A 16,333-nucleotide genomic window follows, 5' to 3' on the forward strand; every position below is an offset into this window, starting at 1 on the left:
TTATTCAATTTAATTCTTTTTATTAACACCCTTTCAAATAATTAATTAATATGGCAATTTATTTTGTTTTTGTTTTATTCTTTTCTTAATTTTGAAAAAATGACAACTATCAAGTCTATCACGTGATAGTTATAGTGTAACTATCTTATGTTTAAATATATTCCAACTTTTGTTAGTTTTGTATAATTTAGTTTTTTAAATTGAAACTAAATTTAATTTTTATATAAATTTTTATTGAATATTTTTTTTATTATTATCATTAACCTATATTATTATAATATAATTATTAGTTTTATGTTTGGTTTTTGTTACTTGTAAATAAAAAGTTAAAAAATTAAAAATAAATCTAATTATTATTAATTATTAGAGTTAACTGAAAAATGAAAAGAATTTTTTTTCCTTATTTTAAACTAACTTTGTTCTTTTAACCAAGTGTAACATTGTTCTAACCCATCTTTAATCTTTTTATTTTTTAAGAATATCAAAAATCTAACATAAATATAATAATTAATGTAATTATAATTGTTTAGTAATAATTTTAAAAATATTTAACAAAATTATAAATTTTATTAAAAATATTAATATAATATTTATATAAAAATCAAACTTAATTTTAATGTGGAAAAAATAATATTATTTTATTTTAAAATAATTAAAATTAAATTAAATAAAAATTAACAAAAATTAAAATAAAATTAAATATAAAACATTAACCTATGATACTAATAATTTTGACACGTAATAATGACACATAATATTATTATTATTATTATGTCACGTGATATTAACTTGATACTTAAACATGTATTTTAAATTAAAAAGAAAATCAAAATAATAATAAAATTTTAAAAAGAAATAAAAAATTATAAATTAATAAATGACATATCTGTTTGCATGTCTTTATTTAACAATTTAAATGGTGTGAGTAAAATGGATTAAATTAAATTAAAATAAAGAAAAATTAAAACCACATTAAAAACAATAAAGGTAGAGATAAAATCAGTATTTAAGCTTTTTTATTTTTTCTATCAAGGAAGAATATAATTTTCTTGTGGCACGTTTTAAAAATTATAATAGAATAATGACCTAAATAAAAGGTGATTCAATTGTGGCATTTTGAGGTGGGTAATCTAGAAAGAGCAGCTCTTGATTTTCACATCCCCACATATTACAAGGCAAAAACTTGAAGTAGTAGCTTGAGGGAGTTGAACTACCCAACTGGACATTCTACCAACATTTTCTTCCTTTCATCATAAAATGCCATTTCAAATGCTTCATTCATATCTCTTCCATTCTCTGATTTAAACTCTTCTCATTCATATCTATCTATGGCGGCTTTCTTCTCCCTTCTCAGGCGTGTCTACCTCACCGCCTACAATTTTACCCTCTTCGCTGGATGGTACTCAATTTCTCATTTCAACCACCATATTCCACAAATTTCTCTTTTTTCGCTGTTAACGACCTTGTTTCTACATGTAACTGCTCAAGTTTGTCGATCTGCACAGGTTTCTGGTTCTGTTTACTGTTCTGAAGACGTTGAAGGAATCGGGCCATGAAAACTTATACATTGCTGCCGAAAAACCTTTGTTTTTTTCCCAAACTGCAGCTGTTCTTGAGGTATCTTGGTTAAGAAAATAAGTTATTTTTGTTAACTCTGGAGACACCCTTTTCTTGTTGGATTGGAAAATGTTCAAGTTTTCTTGTGGGAATTAACTTGAGCTTCAACTTTTGTTTCATGTGGTTTTTGGTGCGGCTTGCTAGATTCTTCATGGTTTGGTCGGTGAGTAAGCCTATGTCCATTGTAATTACGTAGGGTTGGGAAAAATGGGAATTTAGTATAGACCAAGTTTATATTAATTTCCTTTTGTCATTGTAATGAATTTGTCGAATCAAACAGACGATTGAGTAGCACCGTTTTTAATTTTGTAAAAAATTCCGCCGCAAACAAAAGTCTATTTGTTGCATTAGCGAAGAAAACATTCATATGTCAAAAGTAATGGCAATAATAGAAAGAACTTGAACTTTGTTCATAAATCAATTAATGTTAATGTCTGTTTGTTTGTGAACTTATTCTCCGTTTATGTTTACCCGTGACAAAGGCCTGGTGCGGTCTCCAGTAACAGCAACCTTGCCGCAGATAGGTTCAAGGTTGTTCGTGGCTTGGGGCATTTTATGGAGTTTCCCCGAGGTCAAGACAAACTTGAACTTTTTTATTTATATTTTGCTTCCTTTAACAAATCAATTCCACTTTCAACTATATTCTTTTATTGAAAATTTACCTATATCTGTGAATGAAGACTCGGACTCATGTGCTTGTTGCCTCCCTACTAATCAGCTGGTCCATCACCGAGGCAAGTTTTTCATAGTTGCTTTTATCATGTTGTTGTGTTTGTACTTGATCATGCCTGTTTCCATTTCCATCAGTCTGTTTATGGATTTTAAATTCAGCCATCATAGTGAAAGATGAACCTGCAGATTTTCTGGGGATGAATCTCATTGTGAGAGTTGGCTCTTAAGAAACGTATAGTGTGTAGGATTTAGCGGAAAGGCATTTGATATTTTAAGTCACCAATCGAGCAGAAAAGAGAAACACTACCACCTTCAAAACAGCCTCAATTACAACTATTGGTCCACTCAGTTTTTGAAATGATCTTCTAGTTTGATGAGTCTAGGCTATGTCTAACAGTGCAAGTATGCTATATGACTTAAACTTCCTTTAAGTTGATCTGCAATAATTCGGATACACATAACGATTTCAAAACACCTGATTCTTAAACATATCGAGGTGATCTGCTAGAACCAACAAACTCCACAAAAACTGCTGGCATGATAGCAGGTAGAAGGCTGTCCACTATTATAACCAAATAAATAAAAATTAAAGGGAAAAAACTTAGAAGTGAGCACAAGAAAGTTAAGTTAAAATAGAACAATGCAGATATAGAGCCAAGCCATGATGCAAAGGCCACAGTTGATTGGAAGCAGTGACAGGTTTGGCAGAAAATGGCTGGAGACTCAAAGATTATTTGAAACAATGGAGGGCAGAGGCTGAGGAATGCCAAAACTTTCACAGTTGTCAATAAAATGTTGGGAAATACCAGCAATGTTGCTGGAGAAGGGTGGGTGTTTATTGGATGGAGAAGAGCTACTGCTACTTCATAACAGTGTGCACAAGTGATTGAGAAAATAGTGTTTCAGTTCTGATTCAAAGGAGGGGACCAAATCCCAAGTGGACCCTTCTAAAATTTCAATGTTTCATATTTAAAATAGTGTTTTGCAATGTTCTCTGTTAGTTCTCACTCTAGCTATGATTTTTTTGTCTGATATCATTGCTGTGGTCTCTTCATCCGTTTACTATAGTACCTGGTTCCTTACCGGTGGGTTGATACCCATATGGAAGAACTTCTCGTCACACTTAAGCTATGCCCTTTCACACTCATTTCTTGAATTCCTCGAAAGTTCATCATCCTTTGTATGGGAGCAGTCTTGGCCTTGAGAATGCCTTTTGGTACTGCTGTCACCATGTTTCATCCAAACTCTGCTTGGTATGTTTCCCAATGCTGAAGGAGGCTGAATAACTCACCAAACATATGCCATCGGTCTAGTTCTCTCAATTGAGTTTCTATCTTCAGTTTTCTGTTTGATCTGCATAAGCTGAGTTAGCCCAGTTGCAAAAGTGCTCGATTTTTAATTGTATCTACGCCTTTAATCCATTAAAAAAATGCACTATGGGGTATTTCTCACGTGATTCAACAAATGTGTGCAGTCACCTCAAACTGCCTCTGTTACTCTGTCATACTTCCCCTTTGGCCAAAGGGAAATCATTTATTCGTAAGGCAATCTAGTTTGGCTATTATGAAATTGGTTTTTGCATTCAATTCCTCCCACTAATTTATGACTTGCTGTAATTCCTCCCCTTGGTACTAGGGCTGATCAGGGAAACAGGATCCAACCAAACCCACAATATTTAGTTTGGATCAGTCTTGGTTATGGGTTAAAAAGTGAAAAAAAAATGGTTTAAAATGAATGTGGTCAGGCTCAAAATTTCTCTAATTTATTGTCAGTATCCAATCCCCTACTATTAGTAAGAAATTGCAAGTTGTGCTCAACATGATAACATGCTTAGGTTTTGAGTAAATTACACTAATTTCCCGTTAGGGTTTTTGACATGGCACACCTTCCCTCTGTTTCTTTAATGCTTACAACAATATTCCTTATAGGATTATATACTGTAATATTTTTAAAACAATTAGGAGGTTGGTTTAATATATAAGGGGTGTCAAAAAAAGGAGCATCTGGGGTAATTCAACAAAACTCTAGGAGTATTAGTGTAATTTATTAGGCTTTTAAGACCATTTCACTTCAAAGTTCAGACTAACTCCTTATTATAGCCATGTGATATCTCACTAGCTGAAACCTATACTACGTAATTGGGGCCCAATATTTTGAAATAAGTTGTGCACAAAACCCCTTCTGAACATTAAGTTCAGTTTCCAATTTAAGACATAATTTGGGTGACTGCTAAAGAAGCCTTTTATTTAGACTTGCACTTACAAGTCTTCTTTTGCTTATGGTAAACATACCTTCTTGTAATCCATGGAAAAATAATTTACTGAAAAGGGAAGAGAACTATTAACAACAATCGATATTGATAATACTCTTTGCTGTGCTGAAATAATTGTAGATTATTCGCTATTTTTTCTTTGGCTTGAAAGAGGCATTTGGATCTTCCCCTTCATGGCTTTTGTGGCTCAGGTACGAAGTTGAATCTGAAATTCTGTATTTAATATGGTAATCATTCTCATATTCCTGACTTCCTGTTATATGGACTGCAATTTTTGTTCTGGCAGGTATAGCACCTTTATAGTGCTATATCCAACAGGCATCAGCAGCGAGGTTGGTCTGATATACATTGCCTTGCCATTCATGAAGGTAAAATTTTAGAACAGCAAATGCCCACAATGCTTTTAGAATCCCATTGGTCTTCTGTTTGTTTTCCGGGAATGCATATTTTCTCTTTTGCCCTTTTATTCACCAAGAGGAAATTACGAAGTTTGGTTTAGTCAAGAAGGAAAAAGCATTATTTTCTTTTGTGAATTTTTAATTCTACATTGCCCTTTATTGATCTTTTGAAACCGGAGCACCTGCTACATTTTGGGATTCCTAAAGTGATAATGGAGAAATGGGAAAAAACTTGATAGTCTTTCACTCATGAATAAGATTGACTGCAACTATTTGATATGGTGTTTTTTCATTACCCAAGTTAACGAGCTCAGTATTTTTCAGGCATCAGAGAAGTACTGCATAAGGATGCCCAACAAATGGAACTTCTCATTCGATTACTTTTGTGCTGCTATTGTTGTATTGGGAATCTATGTTCCAGGTATGAGCTCAACATCTTTCTCACCACTAATTTATGCTTTGACTAACATTCCTCTTGTTAGCCTTACAATCTTTTGCATGGCATCATAATTCTATGCAGGTAGCATACATCTGTATAGTTACATGCTTGCACAGAGGAAGAAAGCTCTATCAAAATCAAAGAAAGAGTAGAGTAGCATTTTTAGTTTGTTCACTTTTGTTTATTTTTTTCCAAACATAGGAAGGATATGGACATGTTTTGCTTCCGGTTCACATAAATTGTAGGTTATTTATCTCAAAGTCAAAACAATGACTGTATTCTTTTGTGCTAAATTCCTAATTTCTGAAATGGCCATACGCTAAATATTCACCAATAGCTCAAATGACCTTTGGATCAGAAATGACTCAACTTTATGAAACAAGCAAGTTTCCGGAACAGTCTCTTTTTCTCCTTCCAGGGAATATCTATATAGTGAAATTCTAATTCAAAATTATTAAAATAAAAATATAGTTTTCATATAATATGCATTGTCAATTTTTGTTTTTGAAATAAATAATAAGTTATATAGTTTTCTTATAATAGCTGTAGTTTCGTTTGAGTTTCGATTATATCCATTAATTGTTGTGTTGGTAATTGCTGACATATATAATGTTTCGTGAGAAATATCAGTATATGCCTTTTAAATAATAATATTGTTGATTGTCTTTTTTAGTATAATTGTAAAAAGATTAATGGTTTTAATATAATAAGTATAGTTTTTGTTTGAGTTTTACTCGTCTACACACACACACACACATATATATATATATATATATATAAGGTTTAAATTTCTTTTTGGTTCCTAATGGTTCCGTAAACCTTTGATTCCTAAGTTATAAAAAATGTATCGAATGAGTCATTTTTTTATGTTCATGGTCAAAGTACAAAGAGCAATCTAAAGTGATGTTATTATTAAGAAACAAATCAGAGCAATATAAAGATGTAGTCGTTGTTAAGAAACAACCAAAAACAATATTTCAAGTCAAAAAGCACTCATTTGATACATTTTTTATAACTTAGGGACCAAAGATTTACATTTTAACGGAGACTAAACTGAACATCTGCTTATAACCAAAAAGAGGTTTATACCTATATATAAAGAGGTTTCTTTTTTTCGCGTCTATATTTGTTTTTTAATTTTATTTTTTAAATAAAAGTTTCTAAATAGAATAATTATTTAGTTTTATATATTACGAAACTTTTTTTATTTGATTTTTTAAAAAAATTTAGTAATTTTTATTAGAAAACTACTTATAAAATAAGTAAAAACTATTTACAATAAAATTATAAAATTTAGATTTTTTATCATACAAAAAAAGTGAATACACATGAAATGTATTTTTTAATTAATGATTTTAAAGATTTTTTTTATAATTCAAAAGGGCTGACTAAAAGGAAAAATAATAGTGTACACCTAAAAAACATAGACCTATTTGACAATCTCTTCAAAATATAATAATATATGTTTTGAATTTTAAGATAAAAAAGTAAAATAAAAATGATTAAAATGTTACTATTTCAAGTTTTTTGTGAAAATCATAATTACGGTAACACTACTGACCTAACCTAGACAAGTTCTAAAACCAATGCCACACAATTATTCCAAAAGAAAAGGAAATAAAAAATATTAAAATCTATAAATTCAATAATTTATCATATAGAAACAAGCCAAAAATTTATAACAAACCAAGAATAAATTCTTTGATAACCAGTTTCCATTTTAAGAGATATTACACTAAGGAACTAAAAAACCATTTAACATGAAATATATACAATGAGAAAATAAAATAAATATTTCACACCCAACAATTAAATAAATAAGATAAAAATAAATTAAAACCAAACAAAATTAAAAACACACCAAAAAGGAAAAGAACTAGGCATCCCAAAATTGCAGAACGCGAGTCTTTGATATCTATGAAATCTATGAAATATAAACAACTAGTCTTTTTGAGCCATGTAATTTACGAGATTGAGATTATTTTTGAAATGAATGAATTTTGTTTTCAATAGCACTTAAAAATAAATTAAAAAGCTAAAAATAAATATTAAACTTTAAATAATGATAATAAATATGATTCAAAAGGAAATACATTAATTTCATAATATTTATAACTCAATGTAACAATCTTGAACATCCACATTCATAAATATTTATAACTATCAATTTACCCATTATGAACATTCATACTCAATTGCATACTCCATTTCCTTGTGGAGAAAGCCATTATAATATACATATAGAACAAATACAACTTTTTTACATTTAAAATGGGATTCAAGAAACAAAATAATTCATAAAAAAATAATTATTAGATATATTGTACACTTATTATCTAAATGTTATCGAATTTCCGACAAATATCTAATTCTACGTACAAAATATTCATATCTCACTACAAAGACGGTGGAAATCATGTATTATTTAGAAACAGAACAAATTTTATATATAAATAAATAAAACTCAATACCTCTTTTGTTCAATACTTGCAATAATTGTTCAATATTTTTTTAATATTTTTTTAATATTTTTTAACTCAACTGAATAATCATAATATTTATTAAAAAGAGTTTGTTCAATATTTATTTTAATATTTTGTTAACTCTACGGAATTAACATAGTTAAAAAAATGATGACTTGAAAAGTTAACATTCATTTATCATAAAAGACCATTTTGACTCCTAATAATTTGGTTTAATAAACAAATGGAAGAAAAACACTAAACAATTCTTATAAATATTAAAAACAACAAAAGTATTAAGTCTATAAATAATGACAAACATAAACATAAAGCAATTAATAAGAATTAATTGTACAAATTAAACTTTCTAATAAAATAACTATAAAAATATCAAAATATTTGTAAAAATTCTATATATGCATAATGACATTATACTATCACACGAGCTTCTTATACTTAGATATCTCTTATATCGATTTCCTCTACGTACCTAAATATGTCAAACCACAAATTTATTCTCCATGCAAAGTTTTGTGGATAACTGATATAATTTCGTTATGTAAAACATTCACATTTAAGATTCTATTGCATTTATCATCCATCTTCTTCAGGCATTGATAGAAATTAAAATTTAACCTTTTAAAAGCATTACCATACATATTATTTTCTTCTATAAATACTTATAAAAACAATATCTAAAAGCCTAAAATACTTTTGCTCATGTAATAAGAGTCAGAGAAGCAAGGATTATATTAGTAATTAAAAAAAAAAGGCAATTAAAAACCTCACTAGGTGTTACTTTCAACATCATCTAAGTGCCCATTGGTCATTACAATTAACCACTAATATATATACGATCAAGGCAATAGAGTCACAATAATTAACGAAAATTTAGACCATGATATTGCCATTTTTGTTTTAGTTTTATCTCTCCACACACTTTCCCATCAACCGCAGTATGGCAGCCTGCAAGTAATTCATGAAAGATTAAACTAAGTTAAGTAAATCAGTATTGTACCATGCAAGTAATAATCCAGCTTACAAGGATTTTCGTCACTAGCAGTTTGAGTTTGAATATGAAAAATAAAACATTACATTCATCTTAGCATTTGCCAAAAAACAATTAGAAAATGATTTTTAAGTCTAACTCAACTACATGAAACTGACATTTATGATAAAATTTGCATTCTACTTATAAATTATATAGTTGGAACACACTCGACTCTGATATTATATTAGAAAATAGTTTTGAAACCTAATTCAATCATATAAAACCGACTTTTATGACGAGATTTCCACCTTACGTGTGGAACTTCCAACGTCAATAACTATAATTTAACAACTCAATAAAATGATTCTAACAAATATAAACTTTTATATTTGTAAAAAAAAAAATATCAAAAAATGGGTGTAGAAAAAATCTAGGTGCTAAGTTAATTAATGAAGACTGACCCCAGTTTGAGGGACGTATCTGAGCTTTCATCATAGTCCTGCGGAGGTCCTGCAGAATTGCAAACGTAGGTGACAGACTCTGAAGACTGACCTTCATCCATAACAATGTTCTCAGATTCCACACCACAACGTCTTTGACCATTAACCATGCCCGCCACCTTTGTTGCAACACAATTACACAATACAACTTCATTCTATGTTTCATGTTAAAATTAAAGACAAAAGAAAAAAACATATATCATACGTGATGTTTTAGTCGCTCGTTCTCTTCCATCAATACCATTCCCTGCAGGTTCACTTAAAGCTGTTAGTTTATGCTTTATTTGTGGACCAATGCAACATGATTAATCTGTGCATTTCCTACTAATGATACCCAATGTTCAGTTTCTGACCTTTCTTTGGAGATCAGCGATCTCTTCCATAATTTTCTCTCCCTGAAAATCAAAAGGATTTAATCAATTATATAAAGTCATTAGGGAAATTATTTAGGAGATAGATTTATGTATGAAGACCTTCTTTTCTATCACACGCCCCAATCCAGTTTCTAGAGACCTCTCCAGCTGTTGCAATTCATCTATGTTTAGACCCTGAAGATCCTCTCCTCTTAGCTGCCTGCATTTCTTTTTCCTTGTTATATATGTTTACATTTCAACAAATAAATTGATTTTCAATCACGAAATTGTGAGACTTTGTACCTCAGTTGATGGCTCTTCTCGGCAACTTCCTTGCTCAATCTGGTGCAGTTGCTGTTTTCAACCAGCTGGATAATCATTTCAGAAATTAATGATTGCCATTGAAGTTTTAAACCTTTGAAATACTTTTTCTTATTCTCAAAATATAACTCATTTTATCCCAACCCAACTTATCCAATCTCCTAAACATGGCGTCTGTGACAACAGGCGATCATGAATTTACTTTCTCATGAAATTGTGGTGAATTCTGTAAGTGGTAGTTCAACACCTAATGTTACTTTCTGTTGAACCAAAAACAATTCAACACGAAAATGTAAGTATACCACCAACCTGCAACTCGAGAGATGGCTGTTCCATCTTTGCTAGGTTCTTTGAGTGCAAATGATGCCTTTCAAGTATCTCCTTCATGCTTCATAAGACAATGATATCAAAGTCACATCATGGATACATTAAAAGCCACCAAGAAATTAAAGTAAACTTATGATCAAACATGCATCCACGTGACGTTGCATAAGATCAAACATAAGATAGGCAACTCCCAGTTAAGAACACCAGCATCTGGAGAAAACGTTGTACTTGTCAAACTACCTATTTCAACAAACATCACTCACAACAAGATTCAAAGCGTTTAATCCGTCAAGATCAGAACTATCTTAGTTGAAACTATGCCAGGATCCTTCGAAAGGTTTTTGTAAGAACAACTTTTAAGCAACAAAATCCAAATCACCCTTAATATATCTCACCAATTCCTTTTTAAATCTAGTGAAACTCTAATTATCTTTTCACCTATATTTCTCACTTTTCGCAGCTATTACTAATAAATATTTTCATAATAACAACTTCTAAAAGAAAAAACCCATGCAAGAAAATTTCCATGAAATAGCTTATGAGTAAGAAACAATTTATATTTTCTTTGAAAAGTTTCTTAAAAGAGAAAACTTTCCAAATATATAACACTTTACGAGATCACTGCGTTTGATGAGTCAAGTCTTGTCAAATCATATCAAAACAACTCATTTATATTGTATTTAAAACTATCATTTATGACTCATTACTTCTCTTACACCAACCAGCTTTTCTTAATTCCTAAATAAAAACATTGTTCTCTACCTCCCATATTCTAAGCCTTGTAAGACGGAAAGTAATCAAAATTACAAGGTACATGTAGAGCAGCAGCTTTCATATAAGAACAGGTTAGTCAAAACCCAAAGATATCATCATGATGATAATTACTGTCACAAACCAGGTCTAAATTGGCATGTACTATTTCATCAAGTTTCTGCATACTTTCATCTGGATTGTTAATGGTGGCGAATTCATTTTCCAAAGAGTTTAAGCCCACAAATGTCAACGATGGATAACCCAGGGGATTGCAGTGACTCATCATTCTCTTTTCTCACAATTGTCACCTTTGATTATGTGCCTTTTGCAGACTATTCTTTGTTATATTACTATCTCAACAACACTAAAAATTCAAAACTACTACAAGTTGACGCATCAAAGAAGCAATATGATATATAGGATAATCTTGAATAAGTAAGAAAAATGTGTGCAATCCTATATTAGCTCAAAAAGATGACAAAAAGTGTAACAGTTACACACATCATACTTCTACAGACAAAAACAAGCATTTTATCTCATCAGTGTGTTTCTATAAACAACTTGATTTCAGGAAAAATAAAAATTGTTTTTGACACAGCAAATAACATTGATTTTATCTAAGCAATGTGTTTTCATACATTGTAATCAGAAAGAACTGGTAATATTATAAAATTGTTTCCTAATCAAAATTAAACTTGTAATCTCAGCAATTTACCAAAGGAATATATTTCATTAGATATTGTCATTTAAAGTGAATATTTGAATTGGAGAACAACGTCTATGAAGTACTGGAGTAAATAATCATCATTTTCTTTCCCAGTCACTTATATGCAGCATACAGTTAAAAATTTAATTATAAAAAGAAAAATAAAAATGACTGGCCTTGTTTGATAAAGACGATAGAAATAGAGAAAATAGAGAAGGGAAAAATGAGTGAAGATAGAAATGGTTTGATTGAAAAAAAAATAATGGAGAAGAAAGAAAATAAAAAGAAAGATTATTTCTATTAAATAATAAAAAATATGAATATATTTATTGCTATTATTTATTATTAATATTTTTTATTATCATTACTATATAAAAAATGTAAATAATTCTTTAAGACATTCCAGAATATATTTTTTTTCAAACAAATTCTTCTAATATCATTGTGATAAACCATGTAGCGAAAAAAAAAATAGTGAAAGTGCAGAATAAGGTGTCTTTTTCTACTTTTCTCATAAGTTCACCGAGGAAACAAAAGAGGAGGTTGCTACACACATTTCATTGCAAATCAGCTCTAATCACCTATGTCATCCACTCAACTTTATCCATTTCTTTCAGTTCACAGATGCTTCATGTATTTGTCAAAACTGTGGTAATCGGTACAATCTGATAATTTTTTATACCTAAAACTCTACAACAAGAAAGCAAAGGAGGAATGGTCAACAAAAACAGACAATAGAAATGAGCAGTGGGTACTGAGCTTCAAGCACAATATGCACACAAATAATGTCTTAGAAGCAGTTAAATAACACAAGACAAGACAACCATGAAGGCCGAAAAACTCTATCAGAAGTCAGAACTCTCATAACTCAACTTCCAAAACACTGTCATGTTCATTAAAATGAAAACTCACCATCTATACCAGCAGAACCAATATATACATGGTTGGCACGCAACAATGACTTCATGTGGCTAGCTAAGTTCTGAAAAACTCTCAATATAGATATAGATCTTATCTTCACCATCCCCAACCCAAAACCCCATAAACTCTTTTAAGACATAAACAGTGAGAAAAGAAAGACCTGGAGCTTGAGTACTCAAAGAGTTTCCCAGTAGAAGAGAAGATTATGAGAGCAACATCAGCATCACAGAGAATGGAAAGCTCCTCGGCTTTCTTGAAGAGCCCTCTGCGACGCTTGGAGAACGTAACCTGCCTGGCGGTGGCGTTGTCGATCTTCCTAATCTGAATCTTCTCCCTCGCCATATATATACCCTTCACCTTAATCTATCCTCTTTTGGATAAACAAGAAAAACAGAAAAAGAAAGCGAACAGCTTTAGGGTCTTGAATTAGCCGGGTGAGCGAAGTACATGGAGAAAATGATACGCAGAAGGAACCGACATAGAATGAAAGAAACCCACCTAAAAAAGAAAGGGAGGGGTGAGTTGTTGACTATTTATGGAGTGTGTTTTGAAAAGCAAAAGCAAAAGAGTATGGTTTTGTTTAGTGTGTGAGGGACATGTGATGATGAACAGCAGAGAAGTTAATATGCAGGTGTTAACTAAATTTAGGTTTTGTGAAATCAAAGCTTGGTAGCAGATGGTGGTGTTGGTGATGGATGGTGTTGTTGAGGTTATTGAGAGTTTAGCTGAGTAAGGAATTTGTCGCTGGATGTACTTGTGGATTTTACTTTCCTTATTCGGGGGAAGGCGTTGATATTAGGAATGTTGGTTTTGGTGTTGTTTGGTTTGGCTTGTTAGATGGTTCCAGCTTTGAGATTAAAGCCACCAATGAGAGAAAGAGAGAGAGAGACTGCATAAAGCGTGTGGAAGTGTGGAAAAGGTATACCCTTTTATGGTGAAACACTGTTCCCAACTCTTCTCCTAAAGGGTGCAAGATTGATGGAATGAACTCAGCTTCCTTTTCAAGATATTTTTTCATTTTTAATGCCCAACTAGTTCTCTCAGTGAAAATCAAAGTAAAGTCTCTCGTTTCAATTCTAGGAGAGAAATATCGTATTCCGTGCCTAATGTTTACATAATTTCTATTTATATATTATCTGCAAAATTCAAAATCATTTTTTATTGGTAATACTTTTATCTGTCTTTTCATTTTTAAATAATTTATTCCTATATATATATATATATATATATATATATATATATATATATATATATATTTTGTTTAGGGTGAAGAAAAAAGATCAATATGGAAAATTATTTTACTATTATATTCAATACACAGTCTTAGAAAGATAAATAAGTAAAAATATACTTTACACCCGAAGCTGAAAGACACCTATCTGAATATTATAATAAATTACAAAAAACATAAATTAGGAGAAGTATCATATTGAACTTTTACTCTTATTTAGGAATGGCAACGGATGCGTTCGTAGTATTTACCCGCAATCTATCTAACTTGTCGGATAAAAATGTATCGTCACCCGACCTGTTATTCGCCAGGTATCCATTTAAAAAATACATGCAGATATTTTAAAAATCCATAAGTACCTGCGGATACTCACGGATATCTGCAAAAAATAAAAAAAAAATATATTTTATGTTTTTTAAAATAAAAGTTAAATAAAATTACAAAAAATATATATATAATATAATATAAATTAATTAAATATAAATTAAAATTTAATTTTAATTAATTTTAATCTAATAAAATATAATTTTATTTTATTTTTAATTAAATTTAATTAAAAATATATAAATTAATTTTTTTATTTATCTTTTGCGGGTAACAGGTACTGGTGGGTCGGATAATATATTACCCGTATCCGACCCATTTAAAACGGAGTATTAAAATACCTGCTACTCGTTATCTGCGGATAGTAAATATCCGCAGGTGTAGTAACTACTCGCTGCAGATTTTATCGGCGGATACTTGTACCCGCGGATTTTTTTTTTACATACCTTCTCTTATTCTTGTTGGTGCATATAATCTTTTGATTTTTAGTCTCAACACGTCAATTTCTTCAATGTTTTGCTTTTTTATATCAATCAGCTATTTCTCAAGTTTAACCAGTAGTGTGGTCTCACATAAGTAATTTTCTCACTTTGGGTGATAATTTTCGCTTACATTGATATGTTTCTTGTTAATACCACATAGTTTAGAAACTTTTAACATGACTTAATGGTGTTAAAATATCTAAATCATTGATATTACCTTAATTGTAATATCAATGTCTTTTCTCTTATTATAAAATTTTATTATTTTTTTGTATAAGATATTTTTTTTAAAAAAAGTGTACTACTTAATAATTCAAATCAATTAATTACAAGACAATAAATATATAAAATAAATCACTTTATTTAAAGATTTTCACTTATTTATAATATTTTGAAAATTTATACTTAATCACTTAGGAATGATAAAAATTATTTTTGAAATTTTTAATTTATTTAATTTTAAGTTTGAAAACTAACTTAAAACATTTATACATTTAAAAAAAAAATAGTTAAATAAGTGTATTAAAAGTATTATAGAAGCGAGAGACTAGGTAAAATTATAGATTTTCACTTAAGAATTTTATTTTAAATCTAATACATCCTAATATAAAAAAAAGTAAAACACATATTTTTGTCCCACAAATCTATTTGAACACGTTCATTCAAGTTGTTTAAAAGACATATATAAAAAATATATATCAAAATCAATTTAATATTTGATCGTCCAGATATTAATGATATAATAAATATAATCTTATATTTTATTACCTCATACTTATATTTATACATTTCAAAGTATACTTTTGATAAATAATATCTAAATTGCTACCTAATTAATTAGTGATAGTCACACTTTATTTTAAGTTCTTAAACTGATACCATGTTAGAAATAGACTTTAAGCCTAACTCAACCCCACAAAACCGATTTGTAGGATGAGGTCTACACCCCACTTATATACTATAAATTGACCTTATCTTAGTCGATGTGGGACTTCCAACATTTATCACCAAAAATACATTACTGTAGAATCTTTTACTTGTTAATCATCATTATAGTTAACATTTGAGTTAAAAAATATCAAACAATGTGAATAACTTAAATGTCATTTTGAAATAACATTTGATATGACTGGTTCAAAGAAGTATATTCGATTTCAGAGGGAGGTGTATTCGATTTCAGAACCCCTATTTAGTTCCATGAACTATAATAAATTTCAACTATCGATTAAACGATTCAAATAAGTGAATTGAATTGCTGAGTTCCAATACAAAATTTGAAAGGAGCAACAATGTTACAATAATCTTCAATTTGATGAGTAGCTTGTTTTGATGGAAGTTAATTAACAACTAGTTAAGAACATATAGAAGGAAGAGAAGATGGAGGAAGAGAGTGAAATTGGAGAACATCGAAATTGAAGTTGGTATGCAAGAATGAGGAGGAAAATTAAGAAAAAGAAGCTAAAAGAAAAAGAAGAAGAAGCAAGTGTTGTGTAGTGTTGGATTAGGGTTAGATTCAAAAAATAGATAAAAGGTTTGAATCGGAGTTTGAGCTTATGGACTGATC

General features: G+C 29.9%; 2 protein-coding genes across 3 annotated transcripts; one reads left to right on the forward strand and one right to left on the reverse strand.

Annotated features, from left to right (window-relative positions):
- Positions 1-1,135: 1,135 nt before the first annotated feature.
- LOC106776467 (very-long-chain (3R)-3-hydroxyacyl-CoA dehydratase PASTICCINO 2) lies at positions 1,136-5,794 on the forward strand. The gene is made up of 9 exons (XM_014663932.2): positions 1,136-1,399; positions 1,506-1,617; positions 1,762-1,780; positions 2,100-2,188; positions 2,298-2,351; positions 4,682-4,752; positions 4,848-4,929; positions 5,284-5,380; positions 5,480-5,794. The coding sequence occupies exons 1-9, from the start codon at positions 1,329-1,331 to the stop codon at positions 5,548-5,550; spliced, it is 666 nt and encodes a 221-aa protein (XP_014519418.1). The 5' UTR covers positions 1,136-1,328; the 3' UTR covers positions 5,551-5,794.
- Positions 5,795-8,586: 2,792 nt separating this feature from the next.
- LOC106776949 (MADS-box protein JOINTLESS) lies at positions 8,587-13,685 on the reverse strand. 2 transcript variants are annotated; one of them, XM_014664431.2, is made up of 9 exons: positions 13,231-13,685; positions 12,893-13,102; positions 10,335-10,413; positions 10,008-10,072; positions 9,825-9,924; positions 9,705-9,746; positions 9,557-9,598; positions 9,313-9,470; positions 8,587-8,826 (listed from the first exon to the last, which is right to left on the reverse strand). In XM_014664431.2, the coding sequence occupies exons 2-9, from the start codon at positions 13,072-13,074 to the stop codon at positions 8,808-8,810; spliced, it is 687 nt and encodes a 228-aa protein (XP_014519917.1). In that variant the 5' UTR covers positions 13,075-13,102; positions 13,231-13,685; the 3' UTR covers positions 8,587-8,807. The 2 variants fall into 2 exon arrangements, with proteins under 2 accessions (XP_014519917.1, XP_022631568.1); XM_022775847.1 differs by having other exon boundaries at positions 12,893-13,230; positions 13,658-13,675.
- Between the last annotated feature and the right edge of the window lie 2,648 nt (positions 13,686-16,333).

The sequence above is a fragment of the Vigna radiata genome, chromosome 11 (assembly GCF_000741045.1).
Source record: "Vigna radiata var. radiata cultivar VC1973A chromosome 11, Vradiata_ver6, whole genome shotgun sequence".
NCBI classification, from domain to species: Eukaryota; Viridiplantae; Streptophyta; class Magnoliopsida; order Fabales; family Fabaceae; genus Vigna; species Vigna radiata.